The 15,627-nt window shown below is 45.6% G+C and overlaps 2 protein-coding genes across 2 annotated transcripts; one reads left to right on the forward strand and one right to left on the reverse strand.

Annotated features, from left to right (window-relative positions):
* Positions 1–167: 167 nt before the first annotated feature.
* LOC307244367 (protein lifeguard 3) lies at positions 168–4,188 on the reverse strand (the record flags this gene model as incomplete). Its single annotated transcript, XM_080019516.1, has 12 exons — positions 4,147–4,188; positions 3,418–3,719; positions 3,240–3,307; positions 3,078–3,142; positions 2,467–2,520; positions 2,301–2,351; positions 2,180–2,219; positions 1,231–1,268; positions 1,048–1,135; positions 603–698; positions 397–450; positions 168–314 (listed from the first exon to the last, which is right to left on the reverse strand). Exons 2-12 carry the CDS (start codon positions 3,695–3,697, stop codon positions 168–170), a joined length of 981 nt encoding a protein of 326 aa, XP_079875642.1. The 5' UTR covers positions 3,698–3,719; positions 4,147–4,188.
* Positions 4,189–5,392: 1,204 nt separating this feature from the next.
* Positions 5,393–15,327, forward strand: pnkd (PNKD metallo-beta-lactamase domain containing; the record flags this gene model as incomplete). The annotated part of the gene is made up of 9 exons (XM_080018747.1): positions 5,393–5,547; positions 5,714–5,829; positions 6,106–6,218; positions 6,389–6,447; positions 6,658–6,750; positions 7,586–7,746; positions 13,455–13,541; positions 13,651–13,766; positions 14,226–15,327. The coding sequence occupies 9 exons, from the start codon at positions 5,393–5,395 to the stop codon at positions 14,397–14,399; spliced, it is 1,074 nt and encodes a 357-aa protein (XP_079874873.1). The 3' UTR covers positions 14,400–15,327.
* Between the last annotated feature and the right edge of the window lie 300 nt (positions 15,328–15,627).

The following is a 15,627-nucleotide window of genomic DNA, read 5'->3' on the forward strand; positions in this document are numbered from 1 at the left end:
CATTAGTATTAGATCATATCTGTCTGTCTGTCTATCACGTGCAAGATACAATTTTCAATACTGAAAGCTGGTCACAATAAATAACATTGGGTAACGCAACTTTCAAGAAAAAGGAACCACCCGAGAAGGTCAAAGTTATCTTCTGGCGGGGGTGGACAAGCCGCGTCTCACTCTGCGGCCGTTCCGGCACAGAGAATAAAGAGGAACATCTGATCAATATCGACGTAGAGAGACAGGGCTCCATAGACGTACTCCTCCGGACTGATGGCCAACTCCCGGTTTCCGATGAGGAGCTGAGTGTTGTACGCCAACAACTTTTTGTAAAGGAAACAGAATTTGACTTGACAGCCCTCTGTCTCCCTGTTCACTCAAAGTTCATGTGAACCGTCAACTCACCAGAGTGCAAAGGATGGCGCCAATTGCAGCGTAGAGCATGTGCAGCCAAGGGACCTGTTGAGCAATAGAGAAAGAGAGGCTTCTTAACCCCAGTGCTGGGCTGTCGCTCACAGCAACACACCGGGAGAGGGAATTGATTTACGCAAAGCCTCTAAAGTTTGATTTGACCAAGAGGGGGGATGTGCACATTGAGTAAGAACCCTCACATATTGGAAGGAGAGCACGACGCCTGTGATGATCCCGACAATCGTGACCAAGGCCGCCAGAACGCACAGGAGCCCCCCGTAGGAGGTAAAGTCCACCTGTAACGAGAGGCAGATCTCCTAAACGCCATGAAAGACAACTCACTGATTACCAAGCGTAGACGCTTCAGGGCTATGGAAAGGACCAAATTAAAAACCAGTGGAGGAAATGTTGGATAAAAAAAAAAAAAATGTAATCTAGCCGTTCTAGCATTCGTCCCATAGTCACGTGGGACCTAACTGCTTGGATTCACATACCGTCGTGCCCCAAAAAGACCATGAATATTTAAAAGTCTCAGTGCCCCATTGTAACAGGATACAAAAGGGCTCTGTTTACATCCAATACAAAGACACCCTCTCACGAGCCAACTGAGCTGCAGAAAAGGCTGAGGTGCGCATCTCCATCTACCTTGGTCTGGAAACAGAAGATTGTGACGGCCACGCAAACTATTGCTGTTATACCAATAGCCAGAAACACAGCTTTTGTGTCATTGTAGCTGTAAAGAAGACAATTGAGTGTAAATGAAACCACTGCTGAGTAAAGTGTACATTATACAAATTGAAGTGTATGGAATTGGGGGGGGGAACAAACCTGGCGATTGTTCCAGTTATGTAGGACGTTGCAAGAGTCTACAGGATAAAAAGAAAACGGCATCGTAAAAATATTAGGTATGCAACTACTATTAAGTGTTATACACCGATCAGCCACAGCATTAAAACCACCTGCCTAATATTGTGTAGCGCCCCCTTGTGCCACCAAAACAGCTTTGACCTGTCAAGGCATGGACGCCACAAGACCTCTGAAGGTGTCCTGTGGTATCTGGCACCAAGACGTTTGCAGCAGATCCTTTAAGTCCTGGAAATTGTGAGGTGGGGCCCCCGTGGATCGGTTTGTTGTTCCGGCACATCCCACAGATGCTCGATCGTATCCTAACCCCAGCCATCCACATGATGAAAATGTGATTCATCAGACCAGGCCACCTTCTTCCATTGCTCCATGGTTCAGTTCTGACGCTCACGTGTCCATTGTAGGTGCTTTTGGCAGTGGACAGGGGTCAGCATGGACACTCTGACCGCTCTGCAGCTACACAGTTCCATACGCAGCAAGCTGTGATGCACTGTGTGTTCTGACACCTTTCTATCACAGCAGCATTAACTTTTCAGCAATTTGTGCTTCAGTAGCTCTTCTGTGGGATCGGACCAGACGGGCTGGACTCCACTCCCCACACGCGTCACTGAGCGTTAGGTGGCCGTGGTCATGACCCTGTCGCCGGTTCACCGGTTGTCCTTCCTTAAACCACTTTTGATAGGTACTAACAACTGCATACCAGGAACACTCCACAAGACCTGCCGTTTTGAAGATGCTCTGGCCCAGTCTTTCAGCCTAATATATCCCACCCCTTGACAGGTGCCACTGGAACGAGGTGATCCATGTTATTCCCTTCACCTGTCAGTGGTTTCAATGCTGTGGCTGATTGGTGTATATACAGTGTATAATTTGTAAATCCTCGTTCAAATCAGGTTGTTAAACCTTTACTTACAAAAACAGCCAGTAGCAAAATATTCCATGGAAAGCGTCGCCTAAAAACAAACAAGCCTTCTGCTCAGTATGTAAATATTTATTTAAAACAGTTGTTTTCCTTGTGAAATACAACAGCTTACCTTGGCTCTTTACAGCAGACGAGAACACAGTAAACCACAAAATACACCACGCTGCGGGAACGGGGAGGGGGGGAGACGTCATAGTATTTTTAAACAGTTGTACAAAATAATGCAATTCACTTTGAGACTGCAAAATGTCTTTCTTTGAGTTTTGGAGTTGACTCACAATGATGCCCAGTAGACGCCCGGATTACTGACGACGAACAGCCTCACTGGATCACTGGGAACGAATACATATTAAGCAACTAGGGACGGTTTGGCGGACATGGATTAGGCCTAATCTTAGACTAAAACCACACTAAATGTAATCTGGACTCACTTAAATGGCTCTTCTCAGTCATGGTTTCAAATAGTCTCAGACTTGTTCTCGTCTTGGTTGAAAAACCAAGATTTGCAGGAAGAACCTTACAGCTTATCTGGATGAAGTGAAGGCCTCACTCAAAGCTGGCCAGAGGCAGGTTTATCTCTGGATGGATGGATGTGGCCCTTCTGGTCGAGACCATCACCAAGATCAGAGAGAAGGAGCTGACTAATCCTTCATCACCTTAGTCCAGGACTTCCTAGTCTAGAACTAATTGATCTTAAGTTATGCGACGCCTCAGCGAGGAATTTCGAAACTCCGGATAAATTCAAGTAGGATGAGCTCGGTCCTGATTTCGACGGAAACCCTGCCTGCGGAAAAAAACCAACCCCGTAACCTCCTCACTACGTGGGCCTGCGTGTCCAATGGAAACGGGTGTGTTTCAATCAGGGACGAGGCGGACGGGTTGAACTCACACGAAGGTAAAGACCGCCACGATGGCAATGGTGACGGAAAGCTGAGCCGCCAAGATGAGGTAAACCTGGCGAGAGGCGACACGCGAACACGCGTCAGTCAGGCGGGAGAATGCAGCGGGGAGGAAACCCCCTCCGCTCCGTCAATTGTTTTCCAGCGCTTACCTTTCGGATGAAAGCGTGCCGCACCGACGTGCTCTCCCACTGAGTGCTCATGAAGTCCTCCATGTCTCCTGCAGGATGGGGAAGCGTTGGTGAATAACCTATAACCCCTCTCTCTCTCTCTCTCTCTCTCTCTCTCTCTGATCTAGAGTGTGATGCGTTTGAATCCGCTCTTTAAAACCTGGGTTGGGAGAGGGAACCCCGGCCGACCACGTGGGTATCACGGGAGGTGTCCCGGCTGTCGTGGTGACCCCGCCGGGCCGGGGGTAGACGCCCGCCCGGGCGGGGTACCCGGGCTGACCCGGGCGGACGCCGGGGCTGGGACTATAGGCCGGCGGGGGGACGGGGGCACCGGCGTAGGCTGGGCACTGGCCGTACTGGGGGGGCCGCTGGGGGTAGTCGCCGTACTTGGGGCTGTGCAGGGCGTCTTCGTAGGCGGGAGGGGGATCCGCCTTGGACATGGCGAAGACTGAGCCGGGTCACCTGGCGGGAAACGGGGACGAGGGGCGCGCGCCCTTTCTGCATGAAAGTTTCAGGTCATCTAGAATTCACATTGTTAACAATCACAAAGACAAGGTCGGCATCCCCAACACACATACCTGCAATATCGATCAGCATTTCATGATATCAACACCCATAGGAGTCTGATTCATATCATCGTCAACACATAACTTTAATCCGCTGTTTTCTAAACGTACACGAACAATCGTAAGAATCCAGTGCAGCAAAAGTCAAACAAAACAACTTCACACACTGCAGACATAGTGCACACACACTGTAGACAATGGTGAATCGGTTTTTTAAAACGTCATAGCGATGTGGCAAAAGCTTGTCATTGAATGGTTTGCATGCACACTCTGATCCTTTTTTTGTCTGTTGTTATTTCCATATGTTAAAATAAAAGCAATACCTTGTGGATTTGTTCAGAAAGCAGGAGAAGCGTGTTTTGCTCTTGTCACTTTGCCGGAGCCTTCTCTTCTTACCAAGGTAAAGTTCGTTCCAAATTGGGGGTTGCTACCCTGCTCGTCCCCTATTGATGGCCCCACGGTTACTCTCACCAAGCTCAGAAAGATGCGGCGTTAATACATTTCCCCAAATTATATTCTTACATATCCTGCCAAAGTGTCTGCTTCTGACGAATAAGCCCAAAGCAACTCTATGGTTCGTTTATCTTTTTATATCCGTCTGTTTATATGAACTATTATCTGCTGTCCATCTGCCTTCTCCACGCTGGTTTGGTGTCATCTGACCGGTGGCGAAGCCATAGAAATAAATGAGCAATCAACACATAATAAAAATGACGAGGGGGAAAAAGCCTGGGTCAAAAAATGAGAAAGTATTCCAACTTTTTGTACTGAAATATCGCGTGGACGGGGAAAAAAGTGCTTGAACTCTGAGAGGGCGCGCGGTGCCAACGTGAAACGGACTTCACCGCGGTTCTCGTCCTCGACATGTGCGAACATCCGCCACTAGAGGCCGCCACAGCAGCAGGAGCCTCCTTGACGCACGTCAAGCGTGTCCGCTGCAGGAGCTCTACCGCCCCGCGGCGCTGAACTGCGACGGACACCTCAAACCAGTGGTTCTGGGCTGGACGGTAACGGCTCTCGTCTCATGAGCAACAAACCTGGAATATTCCTAAGGAAATGTAATCGTGTTAAAGATGGATTCCTTATATTGATATATAAGTCAGCCGCCCGGTATTAACCGCGTCGACACTGCCGTATGGTTACTGTTTATAGACGTTTTGTAGACTGTTGAACGTTGTTTCTCGACGCCGCTCTGTCTGTTTGCACTCCAGCCATGACCGCCACAACGGGCTGGTCCGTGAAAATGTATTTGTCTCACAGACAAACGACTCCGATCACGACCGAGCGCGATGCTCCGCGTCCGGCACCGCCGCTTCCCCCGAGCGGTGGGAGTAGGGTTGCCAGGTCGCGGGGGGGGGGGGGGGGGGGGGGGGAAATACAGCCCGGATATTGATCAAAACCCGACGTTCCGTATATCAGATATCATAAATATTCGTTAATGCGAGTAGTTGCTCGGTTTTTGGATGTTCTGATGACTTGATTTGACGTCTGTCTATCTGTGTTACGTTATACATACTGTTACGTAGAGTAGGTTGAGGCTGGCAACCGCGAAGCCCCGCCCGCTGAACCATGGCGCCACCTGACTGGTCCCTCACTCTGGCGGCGGCCGCGTCCTTCTGCGGAGTTCTGTGTCTGTGTCTCCGCTTCAGAGCAGGCCGAGGGCTGTGGAGGGAAGGAGTGAGCAAAATAATGGCCCGTACCGAGAAGCCTCTGTTCCGAATAGCGTGAGTAGAGCCTTTCGCCGGGCGCGATATGACGGCGCTGTCACCCTTGCATCTGAAAAGCGGGTTAGCTTAGCATCATCAGAACCCGAATATCTAGCCTTAACCGGGTTGAGCCAGGCCACGTCTGTGTGATCCTTTAAGACCCCCAGATGATCTGATGTTTCAGGTACACGCTGTACACCAAGACCCGACTGGGCTACTTGTTCTACAAGAGGCAGATGAGGAAAGCCAGAGAACACTACCCCGCCGGACACTCCAAAGCTCAGCCCGTGGAACTCAATGGTAGCCTCACGCAACAGCCGTATCAACAACAAATCCTCCAGTGACCCGCATGCTCTTGTTTTAATAGCATTGCAAGCATATGGTGTGATGCATGTATAGGGATATAAGTCAATTGCGCCTCTAAACAGTTATGCGTGTGGTGACACCGATGGCCAAGACATATGTTACCCCTTTGCCACTCTCTGATTAACAGGTCGCGTACAAGAGCCATCATTGACAAATGCCTGCTGGTGATTTTGAAATCCTGATGCAGCTGTTCATGTGCCCTGTCTGCAGGTGTCAAAATAATTCCCATCTCGGTGCTGTCTGACAACTACAGCTACCTCGTGATTGACACCGCCTCCAGCGTGGCAGCGGTGGTAGACCCAGCAGACCCGCAAGCAGTTCAGGTGACTGAGTTTGTCTTCGATACCACTGAGAAGCTTTCATGGCAACTCTAATCTGGTTTGTTTTTCGGCAATATGGCTGAGTCTTCCAACTGTGAAAGCTTTCTCGCTTCACAAGCACTGCTGATAAACGAGATGAAAGAAGTTGCGTGCCTCACACTCTGTCCCTCCAGGCTGTCCTCGAAGAAGAAGGGGTGATGCTGGAAGCAATCCTCTGCACGCACAAACACTGGTGAGAGCACTTTACACACAGGGTGGTTTTGCGTTTGCCAGAATCCGTTGTTATGCACAAAGTTTTGCAAAAACAGCATTCCTCTATGATGCAGGCTGTATACGTGACACTCCCAATACATAGACTTGCAAACGGATCATTTTCCATGATGTCTTATCCTGCATGTATCAAGTCCGTTTGCCCGAACACCTTTTTCTTTTGGGTTTCCAGGGATCATAGTGGGGGAAACAAATGGCTGAAGAGGCTCCACGGCTCTTGTCGTGTCTATGGAAATGCAACTGATAACATTCCTGGCCTCACGCAGTAAGTTAACAGATCCAAGGGCAGCACCGCATAATGCAGCGCACTAGAATGACTTGAATGGGTCATTCTCATGAAACCACCATGAAACAAGTCCGAAAATAAGTGAAACGCATATTCACAGAGGATAATAATAACAATAAAGAACAATAATTCATTCAAATATTAATGTCCACAATGCCTACTATATGGCCCACTTAGTTGTTTTTAACTATGCTATTATTTTAGTGTTTTTTCTGTGCTTTCCTTATCAAAGAATTAATTACTGTAAAGCATCCGGATAATTAAAGATGGCTGTTGCGGTAATGAATACACTATATATATATATATATATATATATATATATTTCTTTCAAAAACTATGAGGTACTACATTGTTACGGTACACTACTGTTACAATGTATTTTTGCCCGGACGTGTTACAGTAATACATTTTTTGACAAGCAAAGCACAGAAAAAACCCCAAAATAATATCATAGTTAGGAACAACTAAGTGGGCCATAAAGTAGGCGTTGTGTACTTTGATATTTTAATGAATTATTTCATACTCTCTGTGAATATGTGTATGAATTCATTTCAGACATGTTTTATGGTGGTTTCATGAGAATGTCCCGAATGCACGGTGCTGGACCTTATTCAAATAGAATAATTTACCATGATAAGTCAGCCGTGAAATAGACATTTGATGTATGACAGTATGTATATGTATGTGACAAATAATCTCTTGAACTTGAACCTCCAAATCATGATATCTTTCTCTCAGCTGTATCTCACCGTGAGGAAATTCTCTCTGGCGACATTTCATAAAAGCGACCCTTTTGCTCCCTCTCTGCTATCAGCCCCCTCTCCCACAGGGACTCTGTGACGGTGGGCCGCCTGCACTTCAAGGCCCTCTTCACGCCCGGACACACGGTGGGCCACATGATCTACCTCCTGGACGGCTGCGCCGGTGTCCCACCCAGCCTCTTCTCTGGCGACCTGGTGTTCCTGTCTGGATGTGGTGAGCGGCAGTTCCTCCCCACTCAGTTCATGGTCCATCGAATTTATGGTCATCGGGACACTCCAGTGTTAATAGGATCTCACACTGACTCAGTCACCAACCTGGGAAGAGCTGTGCTTTTGAATATTTTAGCACACAGTGACCTTTTGTGCTCATTTAAAGTACAACGCTTAAGTAGAGGTGTGGTTCAATACGGATTACAAACTGAATGATAAGTTGGATTTACTGGACAAAAGTGGACAAAATAAAGTTGTTATAACTGTGTGAAAAATGTTAGTGTTAATAGATATTGTCAATGCACTGTGCACAATGTAATGGATCGAAGTTGATCCGTGATCCGTACAGATCACCCCCCCACTAATTTTGGTGTGAAAACGGTATAATACAGCAGATACAGCAATATGGCTGGTCTACTGACCACAACTAGAAAATTAGAAACATTTTTTTTAAATTGAGACACATTCCTTTTTTCTATATTGAAAATATACACAACCATGGCACTACAAACAAGACAATTCATCAAACAAAATGTGTAGAGCTCATACTTAGTTTCAAAGCAATGACAGATTGCCTTTTCTTTGATACACTGGGGATAAGAACCCTCAAGATTCATCTTTCTGTGTTTTCTGTAAAGTTCGAGTTGCTATATGATGTGCAAATGTTTCTACCTCAAGTGGCACGTTATCTTTGTTTACTTAAAAGGTTGGAGGATTTTCAAATTCTCTCTGTCCGCTAACGGATGGATATCATGTTCATAACACGAGGTTAAAATCTCAATAGTCCTGCTTTCTTTATGGAGCGGAGCCATAGACTTCAACGATAAATCATATCCTTTCCTCTCGCAATGGAGTCAGAGCTGCCGTGAAAACATTTTGTGAACATCCAAGGAGCTAAACGCTGCCCAAAATTGCAGCGCTAGGAATTCCTACATCTCGCCGTCTCAGATTTTCTGTGTGCCCGGTCATGTTAAGGTATGTGTGGTGAACCACACTCTCGGCTGTATGGACTATAATAGCTGACATTGAGTCAGCATTCTGAATTGAATCCTTTCAAATGCATATTCAATACCCTTAAGTCAAGAGTAGTGTGTACCGCCCACCGGCCCTTTACATAGCAACATCCGTAGTGACTGGAATGAACTTCCTGTCGTGGAACTGAACTGATTTCATTTCATTTCTTTGTTCATATCATTCCCCTTGCCTGATAGATTCCACACTACCCAAATAAACAGACCCTAATTGCAGATCGGAGCCATTCTCTGACATGCCCGGAAGCCGCTGGCACGTTGTGTGGCGAGCACTGTGGCGTGCTACTCCAGCATCACAAGCGGGGCGTGATGGCGTCTGTTGAATTCATGAGGGATGTTGTCCATTCCTTTTTAGAATCATTTACATTTTTCTTTTTCAAACATTTTTCGCTCACCACTCTTGGCACTGAGCCTGATGGTGCAGATTTTCATTCTTTGAAGCATATGGTCTGTGACTACTTTGCTCAGGCCTGGAAGAAAACTGGCATCCTGACAGCCTTGACACAAGTTAGTATCGGCTGGGCTAGTAACAGACCTGCCAACCAGCGTGCATTTTGTGTGCCAACCACATAATTCTTGGTCAGAACACGCAGATACGAAATGGCAGCTGAAACCACACACACACACACACACACACACACACACACACACACACACATATCTATATATATATATATATATATAAAAATTGTGATTTAATTTGGGAAAACAATAAATCAATACAAAACAAAACCATACAGTTATTGGGTATTTAAACTACATCCCTCGAATTGGGCAAGACCTTGTGAGCTACGACCTTGTGGTTCTGTACCCCCTCCTCTCCCTCTCCTCTCACTCAACATCCACTGATACAGAGCGCAGCGGTAATTTATTATCCACGAGGCGTAACACCGCATTGTGAGGTAAAATGGGAAGTGGAGGAGTAATAATCAAGAACATAAATGTGACCGTAAGGTTAACATATAAAACGTGAGCACCGATCGAATGGCCGGTCACCAGAATCGGCTGGTTTTTAGCTTGATCTTCCGATCAGTGTCAGATATATTTGATTCTGTGCTGGTCAAATTTACACGCCCTATACTGTACTCGTGTACTGTACTCATAAAAATGCTCTGATACCAACGTAATGTAACGTAGTTGATGCACAAAGAAGGGAGCGAGTCAAAATCAGCAATCTCACTCTCATGGTAACTGAAAATTGCAGCAGTAGTACTTATGTACAGCTGTCCTATCACGTGAGCGTGATCAGATCACGTGTTGTATTTGTCATTGACATACAGCTGATATACCCGATGAAACCAAATGATAAGAAAATGTTATTTCTCCAGTCACGGTCCGATCACGGATATAAACTCTTAACGATCGGAAGACAATGTGAAATATCTTTAATACTGAAGGGTTTATTATGAACACACAAGTGAATGAAAATTGTAATCAGTAGGTCAGACTTTTAAGAAATCAGAAGTCGAAGATGCCAAGAAAATGGCAATCGGTGCATCTCTAGTTGGTAAACATGTTCGATAACTTAAGGAGATGATGCATTTCAAGGGGTATATCCTAATCAGATAAATGAGTGTACATATAGTTAGCCATAGTAGCTGGCATACGTTGTGACGATCCTCGTCATGAGACGGCTACGGTGTGAATAACTGATGAAGTCATTTTGCTGCAGTAACTCAAAAGTCACGGAGACTCCCTGTTACACTATTGTTGTACTCCAAATATTTTCCCACAGTTGGCAGGTCTGTACTAAGTACATGGACAGACATGTTGCCCTTGTGTCGGTGGAGGAGGAGGACAGGCCTGTCCTTTATCGACCCATAACCTGTCCGTAGAGGCAATGGGGAGGGTTGGGCTCTCTCAATTTTTTCACCCTACTCAGGCCTGGGTTCACATCACTCGTCACACGACATTTGTGTCTGACCAGCACCGACCAATTGCTGTTGACGCCGTCCAACAATCTATCCTTGTTCTGTTGTGTGAAGAGTGTCCACGCTAAAGGACCCACAGCACCGCATTCTGGCAGCATCGCTTCACATCTCAATTCTGGTGAACACGCCGCAGAGCTGGAATTTGTGGGTTTGTCAACGAGTAGATAGCAGCTGCGAGGAATTGGCCCGGTGAGAGGGGGAGCAGTGCTGAGCTGCTGTCCAGACATGCCCACTGCCCCCGTGGGCCCTCTTCACTTGAGTGTGGAAAAACACCTAGTGCCCAGTGGACGGGACCTGTCTACATGGAACCATGTTTCTCAAGGTGTTACTCTCTTCGAATCAAATGATGACTGAATAGAGGCAACTGCTCTGCCAAGCAGCCCACTGGGAACTGACCTCTTCTTCAAGGAAGCGTGGTCTCTGCTTGTCAGGAACAGCTTTGACAGGTTATGCCCGAGGTCTGAGCCATCACTGTTACACCCATGATCCTGCATGCAGGGACAGTCTGTCGCGCATTCCCCCATGCTACAGGGCATTTGCCCTTGGTTCAGCTCAATGTGCCATTAGCTTAGAGGCCCCATGCTGGGCCTGGGCCACTGGGCTGGAGCTTCATATACTGTATGTTTTATCAAAATGTGTCGCGCAGGTCGTCAGGGTTGAAGCTTGTGAAGTGAACACAGGATGTGTCCACTGGTCCTAGCGAGCTCAGAGAAGGCGCTTGTGAGGTTTGAACACAGCACTTTTTGGCACATCCGCCTGGGAGGGTTTGGCTGAGCCTGCGTGTCGTTCCACTCAGTGCAGTAATCGCGTCCATCGGGGAGGAGCTGCAATGTGGGACCCTGACCATGAAAAGTTTTGGCACTCTGCTGCTTCCGGTGAGCTGAGGCACCAGTTTCCAACTGGCTACAGTAAGTAGCACCCACCCTTTTAGCTTACACAAATATAAAGATGTGGTTCAGTTCCAGTAGGCTGTAAACAACAACTTGGTGTCAACTTGGTCAATATGTTCAATTAGTGATCCCAACATGAACCCAATGAGCCAAGGACACGTGGAATTGGAATATTCAAGATGTTGTCGTCCAGCTCATGCAGTTGGAGTTTGCATTTACCAATAAGCATCATGAGATCCTAGAAGGTAAATGTTAGTTGGAGATAGTCGTTGTTGGAAGTGCAGCTCGCTTCAAGTTACATGTTTTTGTTGTCGTGTTTCTGGCGACTTACTATGCTAATCTGGGTAAATTGTGAGGGGAAGGACGCCAGAACAGGTAGTTTCACCCCCGGCACCTGAGGTGCTGGCCAATCCTTCTGCCTTCAAATCTGTGTGTTTAATGACTCCAAGCCTACAGTGAGTTGTGTCAACAAAGTTGACTGAAACAGAATCTGCCAGTAAATACAGAGCGGCTCTGTGCTCCGGCACATCACATGGTGTGCTTTGTCAAAAACACATTGTGCTGCGTTATGGGATAGGACACTCTCATATTGAGAGAGTGGAGATGGAATTGACTTCCAATGCAAAGGACAAGTGATTGTTGCATTTTATGCTGTCTGCTTTATTTTTAAAAATGTTTTTTTTTTTTTTATACAATTTTGCCCTCTGCCAACTTTCTGTCATGTACCGTATTTTGCGGACTATAGAGCGCACCTGTATATAAGCCGCATCCGCTCTATTTAAAAAAAAAAGAGATATACAAGCCGCACCGGGCTATAAGCCGCAGATATCTATGTTGAACAATTAGATATTTACTGCATGTACAGAACGATTTTGAACTGTAAATGTACATGTATGTACCTGAACAGATTCTTTCCGAACAGTGCCTTTTAACACGGCAGCAACTTTGCTGATTAAAACGGAACAGAACTAAGAGAAAAAAACCGGCATTTATTTACCTTCATTTCTCCTGTGTTTGAAACCACAAGTCACTTTAATCATCTTCGCTGAAACCCATGAAGTCGTCTTCTTCGTGTCGGAGTTGAACAGCCTCAGAAGCGCTTCGTCACATCTGTCTCCATCACTCTCGCTCTCCGTGTCACTGTCATCCTCCGGTGAAGTTGACTCTGAAGGTGCGCCGCTCTCTTCGCGTAGCAGTCCAGCCTTTCGGAACCCGTTGGTGATGGTGGATTTTTTCACAGCACTCCACGCTGTTAGGGTCCACTGACAGACATCAGAAAAAGATGCTTTTCGCATGCGGCCAGTTTTTGTGAATGACTTCTCACCACTTGTCATCCAAGCCTCCCACTCAACCCGGAGTGCAGCTTTAAATGCCCGATTCACACTGATGTCGATGGCCTCAACTTTAAACTTGCATCATACGAACTTCTTCGTGTGGGTTCCATGATGAAGGGGCGAGGATTTGAAAATAATTACCAGTTGGTAATTTATCGTCCACGTTCTATCTGTTAAAGAAAAAGTAGCGTATTCTTCTTTGCATTGATTTTTCGTCTATCTTATTTTTGATTCTAATTCCGGTTAGAGCGCTCCTAGCGGTGGAAGAAAAATCCACAGAATAGCCGCACCTTTGTATAAGCCGCATGGTTCAAAACCTAGGAAAAAAGTAGCGGCTTATAGTCCGGAAAATACGGTAATTGGTTGTTTGAATATGCACACTGGTGCTTTCTATCCCTCAGCTCGCTTTCTACCCCTTGTTGTCATTACCAGTCATTATCATCAAAGGCAGGTTGGTCAAAATGTGTATTGAAATGGCTTGGTCATACAAGTTAATGCATTTGCATCCCCTCTCTCTTTTGTTTAGGGAGGATGTTCGAAGGCAGTGCGAGAACAATGCTGTCCTCTCTGGATACAGTTGGCTCCTTAAGCGAGGACACTCTATTATGGCCTGGTAGGAGCATTATTGGCATTCATCACAAGAGCCTCGTGTAATGTAAAGAAATGAATGAATGACCGTGTGTGTGTGTGTGTGTGTGTGTGTGTGTGTGTGATGTCTTCAGGCCATGAGTATGCAGAGGACAACTTACTATTTGCTACAGAGGTTGAGCCGCAAAACACCGCCAGGGAAAGCAAATACCAATGGGTGCAACAGCAGCGGAGCCAGAAACTGTGCACGGTGAGAGGCCATCGACCCTCAAGTTTGGCAAACTGTTCCCGAATGAACCCAAGTGATTTATGAAATATGTATTGAAAACAGAATATATAAGGTTTTTCGGGGCACGATGATTCATCTGCGTCAATGCATTAAACCAGCCTCTCAACGTACATAGATGTGAAACAAACTTTAACTTGAGCCTGTGTGCAGGAGTCCTGTCCAATGCAATAACGGTGGAACAATAAAGTTTGCATTTGACGATAACGATTAAAATAAAATCTGGTTAGGTAGGCTGTCAAGTCTGAATATTTAAAGTGGAAGAATCAAACATTCTGTGGCATTCAACGTAAAGTTTAGAGGAAAAAAAAGCTAGAGTGACGAGAAATGAATCCCGCTAAAAAGAATGGTATAAGAAGTATTTGGAAGACATTTTCTATCATTTCCAGTTTAAAAAGAAGGGTTTGAAAACTGTGTTCTCAGAGTCCGTCCACCATCGGTGAAGAGAAGGCGTACAACCCGTTCCTGCGGCTCCACTTGCCCGACCTCCACAAGGCCCTGGGCCTCCAGCAGCTCCCCGACGAGGACTGGACCGAATTCCGGGCCCGGGCCCTGGAGGAGCTGCGCAGGCGCAAAGACCTGTTCAATCGCAGATAGCGGGCCCCGGACGCTCAAAAAACACCAAACGTGTACATAACCGTCGTGTGGCATTCCATTCTCCAGTCCCGTCTTACCAGCAGCCACCACCGGGTTTCTAATTTGGGTTTCTGGACGTCGATTGAAAGGCCACCCCCGGCCAGGAAGTGCAGTTGAAAAAACATCAAATACTTGGAGGCGGCCTTTAGAGTTGGATGTTTTGCTGTGTCGCCTGTGTACAAATAGGTTTCGCTGAGAATATAAGGTACTGTAATGCATTACGTGCAATATCAAGTGTCAGCATTTTATTTCGGTTCACCGATTTTTTTTTTTAATTTTTTTTTTTTTGTTTTTTAGTTTTAAGTGATTTGCATTTGTGAGATCTTCGATGGGGATGTGAAAACACCTTGTTTCTTCTCCCATTTGCTTGCTGGAATTTTGATACAAAATCGTTGGAGTTCACAGAATTGAACACTGACTGAGAATCCGCTTAGAATGTGTCGGTAGCAGCACAGTTTAGTCAGTTTATCTTTAATCTTAGATCACGGTACAGCTGATGCTCACCCTTTTATTCCAATAACACGCCCACTTTTCTGTGCCATTTACCTTATTCAGAGGGTTTACTAGAATTAGACCTGTTTTCAGCACAAGTGAAGCCACAGATTCATGTTCCATGATGTTACTTTACATTTATATTTCTTGGGAGGTCTTGAATAGCACTGCACGAGGAGGAGAATGTACGACTGAATGATCTTGAAGGGACAAATACAATTTTTTTTATTTATTTTCTTTCCAGCTGCTATGTTGTGTTTTTCCCGTTTTATTACCATAATGTGATGGGTACGTTGTAAAACACTTGCATTAGTCTACAAAAATAATCATAGGTTAGTTGTGTGGTGTTTTGCCTGATGCTTTTGAAAAGGATTTATAAAGATGTTTTATTGAATGATTTCCGAAGCCTTTTTGGCAACTGTTTTGACCTTTTTGGGTCTAGAATTGATGTGTAAATATTACACAATGAAATCCAAATTGTATTCCCTATAGAATATTTTTTTTAAATATTCTAGTTTTGGTTTAAACTTCCTGAACCTAAGGTTTGGATCATTTTTTTTTTCCCCACATTTGATTGATATTGAAGAACAATCAATTTTAAAATAATATATATATATATATTTTTTCTTTATTCTTTATAAGTGGTTGGAATTAACAATAATTGCAATTTACAAAGGGTCAAGCACATAAACATAAT

This window comes from Zeus faber, assembly GCF_960531495.2.
Source record: "Zeus faber genome assembly, chromosome: 18".
Lineage (NCBI taxonomy): Eukaryota > Metazoa > Chordata > Actinopteri > Zeiformes > Zeidae > Zeus > Zeus faber.